The 19,238-nt window shown below is 52.7% G+C and overlaps 2 protein-coding genes across 6 annotated transcripts in view; one reads left to right on the plus strand and one right to left on the minus strand.

The window, feature by feature from the left end:
* The window catches only part of DAAM2 (dishevelled associated activator of morphogenesis 2), a gene marked incomplete at its 5' end in the record, with an annotated part of 56,655 nt that extends 47,614 nt beyond the window's left edge, over positions 1 to 9,041 (plus strand). For 3 of the 4 annotated variants that reach the window (XM_080805349.1, XM_080805351.1, XM_080805350.1), the window contains 6 exons: positions 2,591 to 2,759; positions 2,917 to 3,024; positions 4,004 to 4,064; positions 5,201 to 5,332; positions 6,315 to 6,485; positions 6,706 to 9,041. In XM_080805349.1, the coding sequence (XP_080661475.1) occupies positions 2,591 to 2,759; positions 2,917 to 3,024; positions 4,004 to 4,064; positions 5,201 to 5,332; positions 6,315 to 6,485; positions 6,706 to 6,927 (863 nt within the window). In that variant the 3' untranslated portion in view covers positions 6,928 to 9,041. The remainder of the gene's footprint in view (positions 1 to 2,590; positions 2,760 to 2,916; positions 3,025 to 4,003; positions 4,065 to 5,200; positions 5,333 to 6,314; positions 6,486 to 6,705) is intronic. The other variant, XM_080805352.1, reaches the window with a different exon arrangement.
* A 630-nt stretch (positions 9,042 to 9,671) lies between these two features.
* MOCS1 (molybdenum cofactor synthesis 1) overlaps positions 9,672 to 19,238 on the minus strand; it is a 38,127-nt gene continuing 28,560 nt past the window's right edge. Inside the window, exons 5-11 of one of the 2 annotated variants that reach the window (XM_080805353.1) lie at positions 18,128 to 18,189; positions 17,682 to 17,793; positions 17,161 to 17,273; positions 16,590 to 16,700; positions 14,292 to 14,412; positions 13,710 to 13,757; positions 9,672 to 11,895 (exon numbers count right to left, since the gene is read on the minus strand). In XM_080805353.1, coding sequence (XP_080661479.1) covers positions 11,135 to 11,895; positions 13,710 to 13,757; positions 14,292 to 14,412; positions 16,590 to 16,700; positions 17,161 to 17,273; positions 17,682 to 17,793; positions 18,128 to 18,189 — 1,328 coding nt within the window. In that variant the 3' untranslated portion in view covers positions 9,672 to 11,134. Of the gene's footprint in view, positions 11,896 to 13,694; positions 13,758 to 14,291; positions 14,413 to 16,589; positions 16,701 to 17,160; positions 17,274 to 17,681; positions 17,794 to 18,127; positions 18,190 to 19,238 lie in introns of both variants that reach the window. The other variant, XM_080805354.1, reaches the window with a different exon arrangement.

The raw sequence follows: 19,238 nt of genomic DNA on the forward strand, positions 1-19,238 counted from the left end.
TGGAATATCTTTTTTTTCAATCCTTTCACTTTTAGTCTGTATGTCTTGTGTCTGAAGTGAATCTCTTATAGGCAACATATAGAGGAATTTTTCTTAATCCATCATGCACTCTAGAGTTTAGACCATTTGCATTTAAAGAAATTATCAGAAGTTATATATTTATTGCCATTTCTTTATTTGTTTTCTGGTTGTTTTTGTAGTTCTTCTGTTCCTTTCTTCTTTTCTTGCTTTCTTTCCTTGTGATTAGTGACTTCCTTTAGTGTGACTCTTGGCTTTATCTTTATTTTTGTGTGTGTATCTATTACAGATTTTGCATTTGTGGTTACCATGAGGTTCATATAACATCCTAAGTATATAGCAATCTATATTAACTTGGTGGTCACTTAAGTTTGAAAACATTCTAAAATAATTTTTTACTCCCTCCTCCACATTTTATGTATATGGTATCATACTTTATATCTTTTATTCATGTATATGAATATATGAATTATATATTATATAATGTATATTATATACAGTTATATAATATTGTATAATTTTTATATATATAAACTTCTAGTTATGGCCCTTTCTTTTCCACTTAAAGAAGTCCCTTTAACATTTCTTGTAAGGATGGTTTAGGGGTGATGAACATCTTTAATTTATGTTTGCCTGGGAAAATCTTTTCTCTCTCCTTCAACCCTGAGTGATAATCTCATTGGGTAAAGTAGTCTTGGTTATAGATTTTTCCCTTTCAACACTTTGAATATATCCTGCCACTCCCTTCTTGCCTGCTGAAAAATCAGCTGACAGTCTTATGGGGGTTTCCCTTGTGTGTAACTTCCCTTCTGTTTTGCTGCTTTCAAATTCTCTATCTTTAATCTTTGGCTTTTTAGTTCTTATGTGTCCCGGTGTAGACCTCTTTGGGTTCATCTTATTTGGAACTCTCTGTGCTTTCTGAACCTGGATGTCTCCAGGTTAAGGAAGTTTTGGCTATTATTTCTTCAAGTAAGTTTTCTGCCCCTTTTGCTCTTTTTCTGGGACCCAATATGAATATTTGTTCACTTGATGTTCTCCAAGAGAGCCCTTAACCTGTCCTCGTTTAAAACGTTTTTCTTTTTGTTGTCCAGCTTGTTTGTTTTCCATTACCCCGTCTTCTAGATTGCTGATCTCTTCCTCATCTGCTAATCTGTTGATTCCTTCTAGTGTATTTTTCATTTATGTTCTTTAATTCCAAATATTTTTCATATTTTCTATTTGTTAACTTTATCAGGAATAGTGCTATCTCCATTTCATTTTGTTCTTTTCTTGAGGTTTTGTTTTGTTTGGAGCATATTCCTCTGTCTCCCCTTTTTCTTAACTTTTAGTCTTTATTTCTATGATTAGGCAGAACAGCTAATTCTCTAAAACTTGAAGGAATGGCCTTGTGTATGGTTATCCCCTGTGTAGGCTATGTGTATCTGGTGACTTTGCCTGACTGGGGCTGTGGCTGGTAGGGGCTGGGGACACCCTGGTGGGATGGCTGGAGCTGAAGTGGTTGCAGGCCAGGGTGTTCCTAGGGCTCTCTGCACAGAGAGTGTCCTGGAAGGACAGCTGAGGCTGAAGTAGGTACAAGCTGAGAGGTCCTGAGGATCTCTACATTACAGCCCCCCCCCCCCCCAGTTACTTACTTTTAACTGCTTTTGAGGATTTCTGCAAACTTTTGGTCAGATGGTTCTCACTTTAGATCCATAGCAGCATCTTAAAGAATGTTCAGTTTGGCATAAGCTAAAAATCATGGGATGGTTTGGTGTTCCTATCACCACACTTAATAATCGGAAAGCATATTCCATAACTAGTACCCAAAATTTCACTGTAGGATTTGTATCCCAATTTTGTGCATCTCCATTAGTACACAACAGCTGAGAATGGGCCAGAGCATCCATCCTGGAATGAAATACTGAAGTTTCAGTTACTGTTAACCTTAAATTGTATTTCTAGCAAATGCATCATTTAAGGCATTGAGGAGAAATTGTTAAAATTCCTAAAAGTTGGGGAAAATTTAAATGATGTTCAACAAGATGTCAAGTAAACTCTTAAATCAAAGATAGCATTAACTACAAGGCATACCCTTATCTTATAGAACAAAAATATGGGAATATTATATTAGTGACATGTGATAATTTAATTGACAGGGATTTTTTCTTTAAAAAAAAATTAAACAGCATTTCAAAAGAGGCAGAAACAGTCCCATACTATGTAAAATGCTGAAATTTAAAATTTTAATCACTAAGTTTAAAAAAAGTAAAAGTATTATATTCTTGTGTATATCCATAGAAAGAACTACTAATAATCTTTGGATATATGCAAGAAAAGATATTCTTAAATATATTAAGAAGAATTGGCACATTCTGAGAATGAGTTATTTGTTAAATTGGCTTTTGGTCAATTTACCTGCTTCCCTTGGAAGTGGGCAGGTATGAAGTAGATCAGTCTGTTGAGGTGTGGGTATAGTCTCTGCCCCTTTGAGAGTTGAAGAGTGAACCGTGTGGTGGCATCATCCTGGTGTTCAAGGGGACCAGCTGCCCTGGCCCAGTCTCTGTAGGGCTATGACCTGTCCCTCCTCTCCTAGCCATCCTGCTGGCCTCCCGGGAGCTGATCCGCAGCAAGCGTCTAAGGCAGATGCTTGAGGTCGTCTTGGCCATCGGCAACTTCATGAACAAAGGGCAGCGTGGGGGAGCCTATGGGTTCCGGGTGGCCAGCCTCAACAAGATTGCAGATACCAAATCCAGCATTGACAGGTGGGATCTTGTCTGCTGCCTTATCTTCCATCTCACCCCACCCTGGCCTCTTCCCTCCTCCTTCATTTCTGACTCAAACTCCTTGCCTTTTCCCCTGACCCCTCCCACTAGTTTCTTCCTGGCCTTCATTCCTTTACCCATGACCTTTCATCCACAGAAACATCTCTCTGCTCCATTACCTGATCATGATCCTGGAGAAGCACTTCCCTGACATCCTGAACATGCCCTCAGAACTACAGCATCTTCCAGAAGCTGCCAAAGTCAAGTGAGGGACCCTTCTTTCTCCCTGTGATCATAGCACTCTTGTCTAAATTTCCTTTCATTGCTACTGTGGGATGACTAGGAATGGGCAGTGTCTCAGGGTCTGCCTTTAGGAGAACCAAATGAAGACTGGCTACTTGCTCTCAAATCCTTATTTCAGAGATATTCCTAGGAAACAGAGTGGGGAAGTGAGCCAGAGGTGGAAACAACACTAATAACAAAGTATTATTAAGCCAGCTACCCCTGGAACCTCCCTCCATGGAAGTCTGTGAGACAGCATAGGATGTCCCAGACAACCCTGGGAAGCAAGGATCGAGAGAAAGAAAGATAGCAGTGGTGCATCAACTTACCCCACTTACTTACTTACTCAACTTACCCCATCCGAGAGGTGAGGGAGCTAGGATATCATACCCCATCTCCTGTCAGTCATTAGCTGAGCGTCTCTGGGCAGGGCATGACTCTGGCCATAGGTACAGGCAAAGGGAACTCTGGGATCCAGAGAAAGTGCTCACATCATTAGAAGTCAGGATTGTACACTACAATGGATGGTCCAAGGAGATATGGATGTAGCACCAATGATATCTCCTACAGGCAAGAAGTCAGACCTAAAGAGCCATAGGCTGGTAGAAGCATTTCCAACAGAAGCAGAAATGCAGTGGAAAATAGTTAATATGCAACCATTGCTTACTGCACACAGGACAACATGTTAAGGGTTTTAAGTATTACCTGCTGGTATTAAAAAGAATTCGAGTCAGAAGCCATGTGTTAGAAACCTAATATTCAACATAACATTTCTGACCTGGAAGGATCTTCAGAACCTAAATTTCACTCCTATTATTTTATAGAGGCACAGATAGAGCACAGAGGGGAGGTGATGTAGCAGGCCTGGAGCAGGTCCAGTGACTCCAAGGCCATTGTGCTTTGCACTGCCGTCTGTCTGAACCATGCTCAGCAATTCTCCCTTCCTGTGTGTCTCCCTGCAGCCTGGCAGAGCTGGAGAAGGAGGTGGGCAACCTCAGGAGGGGCCTCCGAGCAGTTGAGGTGGTGAGTACACCATCTATGCCTGCCTGGGTTTGAGGGGTTGCTGCCTGTGTCTGTGCTGAAGGCCATACCCTGTGCCAGTGACACTGGCACCCCAGACGGGAGCTCTGGGACACAGAAATGCATCAGACAGCATTTTTATCTGGGGGCCTACTATCTGGGGACCTATCATTTGACCAAGTGATAGGCAGCAACAGAGCTAGCCCTCAGGAAAGGATGACTGGATTATTTAGGACTTAAATTTAGAATCTCATGGAGGGGCCATCTGAGACCAGCCAGGACACTGTCCAGCATGTCTGTTGGGCACTAGTGGAGAATGAATCATAAGTTGGCCCCATGCCTAAGTCTAATTCAAGTGGATAGGAAAGAGTTTCTGCATCTCTCAGAAGCCAGTTAGGCACAGGTAGCCCATAGTGTGTGACACTGGGCACAGCTATCTCCAGAAATTCCTGCCAGATGTCTCTTTTCCTTGGGTCAGTAGAGGACCCAGAGGCTGCACCCAGGTGTCTAGTCTTCACCAGTCCTGCTCTGATGGCTTCTCAGATGATATGGTCTCTGGCCTGAGGCTAGGCTGCTAGTCCCATATGGCAATGGCCCCAATTGTTTTTCCTCCACATTTGGGAACTTGAGACCATTTCTATCTTTACTGGGGGAAGGAGGTGGTAGGCAGGTAAGGGGACAATGAGTTAGAGAATGAAGGTAAGTAGGAGAAAGAAATATTCATTGCCCCTATGGTGCGGGTGGGGGCAGTTTCCAATTTATAGCCCTTGAAAGTGCTATTCACAGCAGGGCCCATGACCAGCAGCATCCGTATCAGCTAGGAGATTTAGAAAGGCATCTCACACTTGAATCTGCCCATGCATTACCTACAGGTCTTGTTAAAATGCAGATTCTCATTCCCTAGGTCTGGGCTAGAGCCCGAGAGTCTGTATTACTTCAGACGTCCCAGACACCCCTGGGACGCAAGGATCGAGAGAAAGAAAGATAGCAGTGGTGCATGAGGGATAGCTCTCACAATCTCTGCCACCCTCAGAATTGTGTGAGACTAGGCAGGAAGGGTGGGAGACGGGGGTGACCCTCAGAATTCCTGACTTCTATGCTGGCGCCCCTCTAACCAGCATGTCACTCTCCCTCCTCAGGAGCTGGAATACCAGAAGCGCCAGGCACGGGAACCAAATGACAAGTTTGTCCCAGTCATGAGTGACTTCATCACCGTCTCCAGCTTTAGCTTCTCAGAGCTGGAAGACCAGCTGAATGAGGCCAGGGACAAGGTAAGTGTGGCCCAAGCTCCCAGTCTGGCCCCCATCCTAACCCTATCACCCCTTTTTTACATAGAAAAGGCTCCTTCACCCATTCCTACGTTGGGTGGCCCAGAGGGACAAACCCAGAGTCAGTGAGCTTTGAGGAAAAATAATTTCCTCACTCCCTTAAGAAAAGCAATAGCAAGTCTGTTGCAAAGGTCATAATCCATTTAGAATGGGCTTCTTAAAAGGTTATTACCCTATTGTACAAGTATGTACACTGAGATCTGGAGAGGTTAAGAAACTTGCCCAAGGTTTCCCAGCTGTGTTGGACAGACCTGAGTTAGAATCCGGACTCCAGAGCTCAGTTTTGGTCACAGCTGTTATTGCCTCTTCCTGGCTTCTCACACTAACATCCCCAGGGATCCCACTGGTAGGCCTCCTCATTCAGGAGGTCTGAGACGCCCATGCTGGTCCAGGCAGCATACTCTGGCTTGAATTAGAGATGGTAGCTGTCAATAAATGTCAGAACAGTGCCTGACACCTATAATTAGAGCTAATGCTTTATGTCTAGTAACTCACCTTACCCTCACAACACGATGAGGTAGAGTCTATTGTCACCATTTTACAGCTGAGGAAACTGAGGAAATAGAGGAGTTAAATTAGCCCAATAACTATATGATCTCTGGGTCGTTTTGAGTGTGTGACCTCAGGAAGTACTTCCCAAGGTCTGCAGCTCCTGACCCATACCTACACCAATCACAGACCCCATGGTAGCTCTGGGCAGCCTCTGTCAGATGGCTTGGATCCCCCATCTCCCCTTGGTGTCCGCCTCAAGCTTTTCCTTCAGCCTTATCCCTGCCCTGCTGCTGGCAGGCATCCCCCCCTTTCCTCCAGCCCTGCTCCCCTTGGACTGGGCTCTGCTCTGACTGGAACGCAGCTCACCACAGGGGCAGAGCCCACCATGCTTGGGGGCAGGGGCAGACTCTCACCACCCCTTGCCCCCTAACAGTTCTCCAAGGCCTTGATGCACTTTGGGGAGCAGGACAGCAAGATGCAGCCAGACGAATTCTTTGGAATCTTCGACACCTTCCTGCAGGCCTTCTCGGAGGCCCGGCAGGACCTGGAGGCCATGAGGAGGAGGAAAGAGGAGGAGGAACGGCGGGCACGCATGGAAGCCATGGTGAGAGGGCTTCGCTGAGTGGGGTGCTACTGCGGGAGAGCAGGAGGCAGGCAGGGAGACAGGGGTGTCTTAGGAAGGAGGACAGTGGAGCCAGCTGGTCAACACGGGCCTCCAGGCACACAGGTGGGACTTAGTGCCTGCTGGGAGGCCACTGGTTCGGCAGTTGGACTGTCAGTGGCTGCTCTGGCCTCAGCCCACCTCTCTCTTCCTCCTCCTCCAGCTGAAGGAGCAGCGGGAGCGGGAGCGGTGGCAGAGGCAGCGGAAGGCCCACGCGGGCAGCGCGCTGGAGGAAGGTGGCGAGTTCGACGACCTGGTGTCAGCGCTGCGCTCCGGGGAAGTGTTTGACAAGGACTTATGCAAGCTGAAACGCAGCCGCAAGCGGTCGGGGAGCCAGGCCCTGGAAGTCACCCGGGAACGGGCAATAAGCAGGCTAAATTATTGACCTGGGACTGGCCGCAGCAGGAGGCAGGAGACAGGGTGGGCTGAGGGGCTGAGTGGAGGCGGCCGGGATCCTTAGACAATTTGGTGCTCAGTTTAAATGAGCCCTGGGCTGGGCCCTGGGGTGGGGGCGGAGTGTGGCAGGACCAGGGGTCCCCGCACTTACCTGAAGGGGCTTCTCGCATCTCCTGTTCCGTTATTCTTTCTGCATCCAGGCCCCCCCTCCCCCCCAGGGTCACTCCGAGGCAGACTTGGACGTCCCTGGCAGGTCCTGCTGACGGAGCCCTGCCCCCTGGACCCCAGCAAGGGCACGTACGTGTTGGCACACAACTGTTCGAGATCTAGACCGGACAGGTCCATGGGCCTTGTCTGGATTTCATGTGCAGTAGGGAGTTCATGGTGGGGTGGGCCCCCTGAGAGCCAGTGAGGGAATGCAGACCCCCATCCACCAAGAGGCGGCTTAATGGATCACGGATCTGGGGGCAAACTTTCCTCTTGGATGGCAAGGGAAGAGGCATTAGATACTCTAGCTAGATAGGTTTCAGAAAAAGTGTGGGGAGGACAATGCAGGGACCAAGTCATCAGGACACAGAGTAGCAGTGCCTGTTTCCTACATCACAAGTCCCTTGGCCCCTCTCTCACGTGTAAGTCTCTCTCCCTCCCTTCCCTACTGCCATCTCCCTCCTATCTACTAATCCTGAATCCCAGAGCACTCACCTTTGGGTTACCACAACTATGGCTCACGATCAGGTACTTGATGAATCTGGTAGGGGAAGGGGTTCAAGAAAGACTCCGATCATCACCGCACCTCATGCCTTGGGCCTATGGACCCTGGAACAAAACTCCTCACACCACCTCTGTACAACCCAACCATTGTCTATAACCACACGCATTGGCTGGGAATTCTGATAGCGCCTCACTAGAGGGCAGCACTTGAACGCCTAGCTCCACTCTGGTGCTCCCTGTCTACCACTTCACGTTCATCAGACCCCAAACTCTTTCTCTAAGGTCTGCCTCAGGGCAGAAGCCACGGGGACCTCCCCCTCTGTCCAGCCTGTGAAAAGCCGCTTCGAACCACGTGTACCTGGCTAAGGCTGGCCCTGGGGTGTTCGTTCCTGAGAGGGTCAGGGGGCCAGAGCTGCCCTCTGCATTTACACGTGATCTCTGAGGCATTCAGACTGGGAGCCAGAGCAGGCAAGGGAAGCTAGGGAGATGGAATATGGAGGAAGAAGGCCAAGTTCCCTGGGGGTGCACTGCCTGAAGGAAATCAAGGGCAGAAGGCTGGGCACCAGACATGGGGGCTGGGACCCACCCCTCAATTCATTTCTTCAATCTGACTTCCAGGGGATCCTATTGTAGTCCTCCCATCCACTCCCACCAGCCATGCTGTTCATTTTGAGCTGTCTTTGGTTGGGGGAGGGGATCAACAGCTGTGTCTAAACAAAACTATCTTCTGAAAGAAGGAAGGAGAGGTCAATTCCATCAAGGTTTTTGTTTTCAATCCATTTCTTCCCCCTAGAAGTTGACCTATCATCCTCAGAGTCCGGCCCTCCTGACTCTCCATCAACCAGCTTCTGGCCATTCTATCTCCCAGCCCTTGTCTTTGTTTCTCACCTTTCAACCTCCTCTTCCAGCTCAGGGTTATTGCCAGTGGCCACACTGGTGGGCTAGGGCCACTCTTCAGCTGCTTATCTCATCTTTTCCCTACATTAGACTCGGGGGGTAGGGCCAGAGTAGCTGGGGGGGGGGGAGAAACATAGAGTTGGTGAGCCCAGCATGTGTGTTGGTTTGAGGGGGGAGGGATGTGAGCAAATGCAAACCTGGCCAGGCTAAAGGCAAAGAGGCCATCCTGGAGTCCAGCTGAAGGCAAGAGGAGGGCTTTGGTCTACCCATCTGTCCACCAGACAGCCCCCACCACCAGAAGCTGGCATTGGGATGGTGGGAAGGTCACGGGTGGGGTCTCTGAAGTTCTTCTCTCAAACTGGCTGGGCTGAGGTCAACCTCCCCAGCAGGGGCCAGGGGAGGGCTCTGTTTCTATCACCAGCATGTCCAAACTCTGGCCTTCCCACACGCCATGGAAGACTGGATTTTCCAGGAAAGACAAGGAACATAGAAGTTGTTCAAGGTATTTTGGATCCATAGAAAAGCACACTTTGGTTTAACTGTTTACAGAGGACACATACCTTGTTCCAGGGCTCAGGCTTCTCACCCCGAAAGGTTTTTTTCCCTTCTCTATTTATTGTTTTCTAGCTCTGGCCAGTAGAATAGCCAGATCTACAACCATGCCTTGGGCCACTCACCATCCCACTTGCCTCAGCAAGGAGGGGCTGGTGCCCCGTGGAGCTGGGGCAGTTGGTCCTGGATATGCTAAATGTTTACGCCTACTACACTTGTTCCTTAGTCTTTGCCCAGTGTCCTTCTCACACTTCCTGCTCCCTTCAGGTAAATTCCTCTAGCTGCCTAATGTTGTGTCCAGTGTAAAATTCAGTTAACGTAATCCAACCTGTCCCCTTCTCAGCAGCAGCACCCACCCCCCCTCCCCAGTGAGGGAAGGTAGGTTTTCGGGGGCAGCAGGAGGAAACAAAATTCTCCGGGTGGAGAGGAAAGGGTCTGGTCCAGACTCTCCCTACCCCCATCCCATTTTTACCAACTGGGGTGCCATGACTGTTCCTCCAGCCTCTACGCCACGGCTGCTGTCACCAAGCTGTCTCAGATGACAAGTGAGGCTAATGTACAAAATCGGCAGTGTCCTTTTTACCTGCACCATTTTTATAAGAATATATTGTAATACTAAAAAATATTAAATCCATACCATCCCCCTCCAGCCTGCCGTGAAGCCTGTGCCTTCTTCCCGTGTGGGCACAGGAGCTGTGCTCAGGGGTGGTCATAGCCGGTGGGGGTTTGGAGCCCGCTCCCATCTACTCTGCAAGCACCAATTGTTCCATTTCCAGAAGTTCTGCCAGTCAGTCCACATCGTATGGGTAGCTTGATGTTGGCCATGGAATTTGGCTTTTTGTTTTCCCAAGAGGTGGCTGTCTGACACGCGCCAGCACCCGTGGGTGTAGGGCAGAGGGGAGGTGAGCAGGCAGGGGGTGCCCCTGAGGATAGACCCACAGACACCTAGCCACAGAGGTGAACCCAGCCAGCCAGTCCAGTGTTTGGGAGGTGCAGACCAGAAACCTCTAAGTGCACCCCGTGATCTCTAATATCTAATAGCCAGCAAACCCCGTGATGAGCTTTGGACGCCCCCCACCGGCCACTTACGGCAGGCGGTGCCTCTCTTGGCTTCCCAACAGAGGGCCTCCCAAGGGAAGACGGGATCCGGAGATTGTGCCCCTTTGGCTCTGATAGCATCCTTCCTGCTCCTCTTTCCCTGAGGGGCGAGGGTGTGGGCATGAATTCATGGCAGCTCAGAAAGTCCCCATTCTTGCATCTCCAAAGTTGGCATCGTGGCTTTATTTTGTGCGCTGTGAGGGTGAAGGCAGTCTTCAACTCTCTTCTTTCCCTGATATGTTCCAGAACAAAGGGCTGGGGGGGGGGGCGTGGAAGAGCAGTGTGCAGGGCCAGGTGTGGGGGTGTGTGCTTGGGGCAGTTGTCCCCAGGGCTGCTGCCCATGTGTATCCTGTTCCAGCGCAGGGGAGCCCAGGAAAGGGAGCTGCTAGCAGGATGAATGCAATGGTGAAGCCAAAACCCTGCAAGTCTGATGGGACCCAGAAGCAGGCCAGAGGAAGGGAGAACTGGCCCTTTCGGAGGGATGGTGGGGGTGTGGCTCCCCAAACTTGGGAAGGCAAAACTGCTTTAGAGAAATAGTGCAACATTCCTAATGCAAACCGTGCTCTTCCTTCCTCACAGTGGGTTCCCTCTGCTTCATGAGCCCTTATTCTCTCCCAAGGAAGGAGAAGAGAAAACCCAAAATGAGGAGTGGAAGTTAAGGGCCGTCCTGTCTGAAACCACATGTGTTATCTGGGGACTACTGCAGACCACGGGATTTCTCGGTTCCCTAGCGCTGCTCATGGCAATCCCCTCCCGTGACTGGAGTGTCCAGGAAGGGTGACAGGAGACCGTGTAGCTCACTAGAGATGGCAAAGTGGTGAAGGGGGCGCTGACCTCGAGCTCCTGCCGGTGGAGGTCAACAGGGACGGAGTTACAGAAACTTGCCAGAACTGCAGCCCATCTTGACCTGGCTGGGCCGGGGGTGAGAAGCAAGAGCTCTAAGTCCGCTGGAAGTCCCCGCGCTGACCCCCGGTCTTGCTCAGGAGCTTTATCTCCCCCAACACGATGTCTCTGCTGACAGCCTTGCACATGTCGTACACAGTGAGGGCAGCCACGGCAGCGGCGGTCAGGGCTTCCATCTCCACGCCGGTGGGGCCCCGAGCCCGGCAGGACGCCCGGATCCCCACCGCGTGGCGTGTGGCATCCAGCTCCAGCCACACCTGGATGTGGCTCAGGGCCACATGGTGGCAGAGAGGGATCAGCTGGCTGGTCAGCTTGGCCGCCTGGACTCCGGCCAGCTGGGCCACTGCCAGGGCATCACCCTTCTTTAGCTGGTTCTCCTGGACGAGCTTGAAGGCCATGGACCCCAGGAGGACCACGGCTGAGGCCACAGCCACCCGCTCCGTGTCAGGTTTCCCACCCACATCTACCATAGCTGCCCGTCCTTCCGTGTCCACATGGGTTAGTTGGTCCGCAGTTGGCAGGGCTCCTGAGGGGGTGGCAGGAGCCCGGGCCACTGCACTAAGGCACTTTGGGTTGGCATCCGAGTCGAGGTGGGAGCTGTACTGTCTCTGAGGGCAGCTGGACCCCAGCTGCCACTGGGCAAGAAGAGGGGTCCGGGGGAACCAGCCTCCTTCCCACAGAGTCGCCTTCTGGCTGGGGAAACTCACTCTGTGTCTTATACCCTGAACACGAAAGGGGTCCTGGGAGGAAATGCTTGGGATGGCTGGTGGGGAATCTTGGAGCAGCAAAAGAAACTCTGGAAAGAAAGAAGGAGAAAGAAAAAAGACTAAGCCCAAAAGGGAAGTTTCCTTCCCCACCTCTTCTCCCGCCCCTTCCCTGCCCACCTTCAGTTCAGCTTCCACCGGGGTGGGGGTGGGGGCGTGAAGAGCAAAGAGCACAGGAGGAGAGAGAGAGCAGGAGGTACACAGATGGGGGGTCCCAGAATACAGGTCTGCAGGCCCTCACGGCAGGCAGTATGAGGAGCACAGCCGCATCAGTGTCTCTGGGCCTACAGGCGTTGGGGGAGCCCTTCTGGGGTCCCCCCCTGCACCAACTTCCTTGCTGCCAAGGTTCTTTTCACAAACACCCAGGGTCTGAAGACTGTAGCCCAATCACATGACCTCTCCCTGTCCCGGCGTTCTTCTAGAAGCTATAGTGAGGTCTCAGCCTGAACTACCAATCACAGTTACTCTCCTCTTCACATTCTCTAGGAAGATTTAATAGTAATTACTGAGTTTATAGAGAAGACAGAGAAATATTGTATATCTTTCCACAACGTCTTTGAAGGCCCCTCAAGGCCATCAGAAAGAACCGCAGAGCGATAGGCAGATACAAACAGTGCCAAGGGCCTTGGGAGACTCACAGGCTCTTGTTACCTGAAGGGTGGTCTGGTGCAGAACCCCAGCCCAGACCTCCTAAACCCAACTCTGAAATGACAAGATCCCCAAGTGATTCACGTGCGTGTGAAAGTCGGAGGCCCTGTTCCAGGCAACTCCTGCTTTTATAGAAACCAGACCAACTTATTACTCTATGTCCTTGAGAGGAATAATACACCTCAGGAAGCAAAGAGTCCTCCTACTAATTTCCAGGTTCCCAGCTCTGGGCTCCCACTCGGCCAATACCAGAGGTACAACCTCCCTCCCAGAGCAGCTACGAAGGCACGCCCACTCCTTGCCGTCAAGATGTGTCAGCATGGGTCAAGGCCCAGCCGTAGGACTATGACGCTGGAAGTGAGGGAAGAAGAGAGATGGTCAGGTTTTCTTCCCAGGGGAGAGCTTTGGTGAGCTGCCTTCCCCTCTCTGGGAGGCTGGTATGGGAGGCAGTCCTTGGGCTGTCTCTGGTCCATGCCAGCCTATCTTCCTCTGGGCCCCTGCACTCATTAGGCTCCAACCCCTGGAGAAGAGAATCCCTTCCCCTAGTTTTTCTCACTGCTTTCTCTTGCCTGCTGGTACAATTCAGAGGCCCAGATCTGGCTGTGGCCAAGTTTGGGGCAAGGTCTCCCCTGCTCTCGTCTGGGCATCTGGCAGAAGGGTAACAGTATCCCCAGAGCTCCTGGTGGACCAGCCAGTTCCTCAGAAAACACACAGGACTTTATGCACATAAGTTCTCAGGAGTTAAGGAGTTAGGCAGTTGAGATCCTGGCTGCCTCCTCCCTGAAAAGATCAGGAGCATTCTTAGCTGCCTGCCCAAAGCTCTGCCCAGCTCTTGTAATGGCATCTAGGCTGGGAGGTTCTAGAGCCAAGGACGGGGTCTCTGTCTTAACCAGGAGTTCCATGTTTGGGGCACAACAACCTTAGCGATCATAATTCTGAGGACCCCCTGCCTCAGTTACCGGTAAGACAGGAGGATGATTTCTATGGTACAAGGAGGGAGGGGGAGCAACGGCCAGGGAAGAGAAGACACAGGAAAGCTGGAGAGGCGAGAGCAAATGAGGAAGAGCAGAAGAAACACAAAGATGCGAACATCAGGATGAAATGCAGGATCGGGGGACAGGGTACCCTAGGGCCGGGGCCCCACCCCGCGGGATCCCCAGGGCCAGGGTGAGTGGTTACGTACTGATGGGTCACCCACCGATGAGGATCATGGGCCGGTTCTTCATCTGGGCAATACTGAACATGCCTGGGGTAAGGGAAAGACGGGGAGGGAGAGGAAAGCAGGAAAGGGAGAAGGGAGGGGCAGGGAAAGGAGAGTTCACTGAAACCGTGGTGGACACAGTGGTGTGACAACCCGGGACAGGCACTCACCTGGGTGCACCCTGACAGAAAGCCCCCTCTGCACACTACAAGGTCACCCCCGACAGAGCCTGAATGGGTGCCCTTGGGGGACACGGTGGATGCCTGGGACCACCCCCGACAGAAGGCAATGTGTGGGATGAGAGAGGTGCAGTGCCCCCCTATCCCCCGCTTCCCCTCCACCCGATAAAACAGCTCAGGAGAGTTCAGGGCACCCTGTCCTGCAGGGGCTCTGCTGTACCCATGCCCCCGAGGGAGAAGAACCATCGCCACACCCCTGGTCTACCAGTGCCACAGGAGGGACTGAACGCCAGGATTGGCACGGAGTCCTGCTGGCTTCCTGCCAAAGCTTCACTCTGTCCCCTCAGCCCCTGTGGCCCACTCAGCAGCCAGCCCGGCCTTCCCTGTGCCCACCCCTTACCTGCGTGCTGCCGCTTCTTCCTGCCCACAGCGGCCCCGATGACCCTCAGCAGCTCCTCCTCGGAGGCCCCTGCCCGCAGGTGGTCCCGGAGAGACACCTCTGAGTTCCCGAAGAGGCAGACCTGTGGGTGGTCACCGTGGGGGTGAGAAGGACGTGCCTCCCTTGGCCCAGAGCCTTGGCCCCCCCGTCTAGAGTCCCCTGTGGGGACTGTGGGCTGAGCGCCAGCACCCAGGCCTCCTATGGCTGGGTCATATACTCAAGGCAGGACTTCCTGCAGGGAGGGACAGAAGGTGCTGGATGGTGAAGTCACAGAAGCCGAAAGGGCAGGAAGCAAACTCAAACATCCCAAAGCCTGTATCTGATTTGCAGTCATGTTACCTTCAGCTTATAGATCATACCACAAAAAATTAAAGAGCTGCCAACAGAAACAGCACATAAAAATCCTGGTTCATACCTTCTGAGACATTCCACAGAGTAGCCTCTTTATGGCCTTGAGAACAGACCCCAGTCAGCTGAGTCCCGGCAGTGCCCTCAGACGCAGCATGAACATCCCATTTACCCTGGCCTCTCATGGTCCCTACGCACCCGGACATTACTCGCCTGCCTCTGAACCACTCCAGCCTGTGACCCGGGCTGATGGCTGGACAGCATGGGCCTGTTGGAGGGGACATCCTGAGGCTATTCAAACTCGATGCTCCCCGGCTTCCAGGAGAGGCTGGATGTTGTGGGGGCTCAGGGCTGGATGAGACAGTCCCAGCAAGCGAGATCCCACACTTCTCCCACAAAATTTTATAAAGCGCCTACTAGGTGCTTGTAGAAGGCACTGTGGACAGAGGACGGAGGGATGTCTGAGAAACCTCTGAGGGCAGAGAGCACCGGACAGAATCTAAATCTAATCTAAGAAGGTATACCTACTTCCCTCTGCTGCTGGTCTCCCTCCTTTACTCCCCGACCAGGGGCCACGCTCTGCCCCCAGGGGCTCCACCTCCTGAGAGCCTCTCCACCTGGCTTCTGTCTCAGTTGGCTGGTGGGAGACTGGAGAGTGAGAGGAAAGAAAGAACGGGCATTTCTGCCCCGCTTCTTTGGGGCTCTGTTGTGTCAGGGGGCGACTGCTCTCCCCCATAGCTGCAGCGCCAACCAGGTGGCCACCCGCCCGGCTTTGTGGGCCCCGGGGGACCCTGCTTCCTCCCTTCCCCTCCCCCAGGTGCCCCGGGATCCCCTCTAAGTCCCCATTCACCCTGAGCTGTAGAGAGCCTCTCTTCGGAGAGGCCCAGGGAAATCCCCTGGCTTTTGAACAAGCACTGGATGGTCCCCTGGATGTCCAACTCAATGCATCTGCCCTCCAACCCCCTCCTCCCCAGTGCTGACCAGCTCCCAAGCCAACCGCCCCCACCCCTGGATGCCTTCTCGGGGCACTCCGTGGGCCTTACCAAGCTCCTTCCTTCTTCCCTCCTGTCCCCCGCCTCACATTCTCCCCTACGGGGAACACTGTTAAGTGGCCCTCTGACTAGTCTTCCTGTTTCCAAATTCAGCCAGTGGGTTGCCTTCCTCAAACATGAACGGGAGTCACGTCCTCCCTTGTCCAGAAACTGCGCAGCCCCCACCACCCACAGAACACATGCTGTACCTTTTACCTGGGCGCTCGGGCCCTCAAGCATGCGGTCTCCCCATATCTGGCATTCATCTGCCCTCGCCGTATCAGTATGAACTCCAGACAACTGTCACCCTCACTTCTCCACCCTTCGAGATCACCAGTGTCCACGACTCGCTCTCTCCAGGTCCACCACCCTTGCGGCCTGTCTGGCCACTCGTCGGATGCAGAATCACGTCCTTACTAGGAGGTCCTACCAGGGAGGCTTTACCTCTGAAGGGAATGGTGTGTCTACAGCTCTCAGATATTCCGCACAGGGCTGAAGGCATAGCGTGTGCTGAGCAGGTATGAGTAATGGATGCTGGTTTCAGAGCTGAGCCCCTGGCCTGGAAAGGGGCCCACTGGGGTGACGGCTGGGGCCTAGTGCACACAGACCCTTCACCTCTCCCCTGCCCACCATGCTAACATTGAGTCCAGGCAAGTGTCTCTCGATCAACCAGAAGCTACCTCAGTGGCCCCAGGAAGGAAGGCCATGGGTTCACTTTCCCCTTCTGTCCCCATGCGCTCCTCAAAACGGCCCTATTTCACCAGCCACGCTATGTGTCCTGCTACCTGCTGGTCTCCCCTCCCACCAGGGGCACAGGTGTGAAGAGAGATTCACAACACAGAGGGGACAAGAGGGCCCTTACGGGGAGAAGGACACTTACCTTGAGGTTCCCGTCAGCCGTGATTCGCAGTCGGTTACAGGTTCCGCAGAAATGATCAGACATGGACGTGATGAAGCTGAGCTGGCCTCGGAAGCCAGGGATTTTAAAGGCCTGGGGTGAGCGGGGAAGGAAGGGCAGTGGAGGGGCTGGCACCTGATGGGCTGCTGAAGACACCAGAGCCCCCCCTCCACAGCCCTCTCCGAAGGAACCCAATGGAAGGGAGCACCCATGGCCCCCAGCCAACAGAACACTGGCACGAGGCATGACCTAGGAGCTCTCTGCCTGCACCTGACCTGCCTGACAGCAAACTAGCTCTGGATTTGGAGGCCCGTGGGCCACAGGGCCAGAGCACCTGCCCACTGCTCACTGAAGTGTGGCCTAGGACAGGGTACTTATGGCCATCCCATGCCCCATGCCCAGCCAGCTGCTCTGCCCATGAGGAGGGAGGCAGCTGTGAGGGCACGGTCATGCCTCCCGCTACATGGCACTGCCTGCCTCGCTGCATTCTGACCTCAGCGTCCACTCTCCCACGCTCCTGCTCCCAACTCGGCCCCAGCCTCCTGCCCCCAACCTTGGCTGTGCTGGATTCCTCCTCAGGCAGCTTCTCCAGCTCTGGCCACTGCTGCCGGAGAGTGTCCAGCATCTCCTTGTAGCTCACCATCTTCTTGAAGTTCCACCTGTTACCTGTGTCGGGGTTGGAAGCCACTGAGCCACAGGGTTGCAGGGGCCTGGGGTCTTCAGGTCCATCCTCCCACAGGGCCCAGGAATCAGTTCCACCTCTTGGACGGGAGGGTGGGAGGCCCGGCCTAACCCAGGTGGGTCAAACCATACCAATGCTCAACTCGGAGATGCCTCTGATGCCCTTATCATAGCCCGAGCCCTGGCACCTGCCCAGCCCCCCGCCCCCACCACTATGCACATAGCAGGACCCAGGGTCAGCAGCATCCACAGGCCCGGTCAGCAGACCTGTTCCACCCCATTCAACTCCTCCCAAAGTCCTCAGCATCCCTGCACTACACTCTCAGCATGGCGCTGCACTAGCTCTGCCACCAGGCCCCATCTCCTCTTCCCTCCCTACCCCAGGTCACTGACCATCGAAGGGCATGTACTCTATGAAGCGCATGTCCAGAGGGAGGCCCTCGGTCAAGGCCACGAAGTCCAGGAGCTCGTCCTCGTTCAGGCCTCGCATCACCACACAGTTCACCTGGCCAGGGACAAGAGGACAACAAGGGCTGCTCCCCCTGCGATCTTCTTCAGGAATGACCTTAGGGGGTCTGGTGCTTGCCTAGGCTCTCCACTGGAGGGCCCATTCCTTGTCTCTCTCCCCCAGTTCTGAAGTTGGGGATTCCAAGAGGGTCACTGGTTTTCTCCCATCCCTTGTAGGGGCCTGCTGGATACCAACAGGGGGCAAGGGAGTGGTAGGGGGATGGCTGCACTGGCCAGGGCAGGGGGCTGCCACGGACCCAGATGGCAGCAGTGGAAGGCCTAGCCAGGGTAGAGGGGCAGAAGTCAGAAGTCAAGCAACAGCATGAACTCACCTTCACAGGGCTGTAGCCTAGCTCAATGGCCTTGTGGATGCCCTCCATGACCTTGTGGAAACCTGCAAGGAACAGAAGGGTCTGTAAACTTTCTCCTTCTCCCCTGCCCCACTTATAACCAGAGGGAAGCACCAGAGCAGTAAGGTGCCTCAGAGACCACCGCATCCAGAGGCCAGATAGTAAATATTCCAGGCTTTATAGGCCAAGAGGTGAAATTGAGGATATTATTAGGTATATTCTGTAAAGACTATATTGACTAATTTCAGAATCTGATAATTGAGTACCATTTTTTATAACACAGCTCTACACATAAAATGGAGGAATGGAATTCTTTTTGCCGGGATAATATTTTGCTTAACTGGGAGTTCATAGTTAATGTTCCCTGTCATTAAGTGGCTTATAAATATTATCTGCCAAATTCATTCTTGGCTCCCAGGCTATAAAATTAAAACAAAAAAAGGCAGGGGGCTGGATCTGGCTGGTGGACAGTAGTATGCCAACCCTGATCTAGGTGACCCCTCTCATTGTCCAGATGGGGAAACTGAGGCCCTAAGGAGAGGCAGTGCCGTGCTGGAGACCTCTCACTGCATGCCCGAGAATGCAGGTTTCTAGACTCCCTTGTCAGTGCTTTACAAGTCTGTCCATTCATGCACTCTGCCCGCTCTCACCATCACTGACTGTGCAAGGGCTGTACCAGTGCCGGTAAGCGATTAGTACGCACATGGGTCTCCCATCTCTGTGGTTGACCTCCAGTACCTGCGATCCCAGCTAAGCTCCTTCTCACTGTCCGGCTCACTCTCCACTCACTCGTGCGTCCAAACATTTGAGTGTGCCTCCTGCACACCAGCCCCTACGCCCCCTCACACAGCCTGGTGATGGTGTGTGGTTCACGGCTGGGCCACCCCCTGGGGGAGGGTGGCCAGATGATGGTCTCCACAGTTTCCCTGCAGCACTTTAAGATGGCCTGGCGAGGGAGGCAAAAGGGAGGAAAGTGCGGCTTTCATAGAAAATGCTATTATGATCATCTAGAAGTTTCTCGCTTTGTGAAACACTCTACCTCCAAAAGGAGGTGGTGGACATGGGAGTATAAATGGGAAGGCAGATCTGATAT

Source organism: Martes martes (assembly GCF_963455335.1).
Source record: "Martes martes genome assembly, chromosome: 6".
Lineage (NCBI taxonomy): Eukaryota > Metazoa > Chordata > Mammalia > Carnivora > Mustelidae > Martes > Martes martes.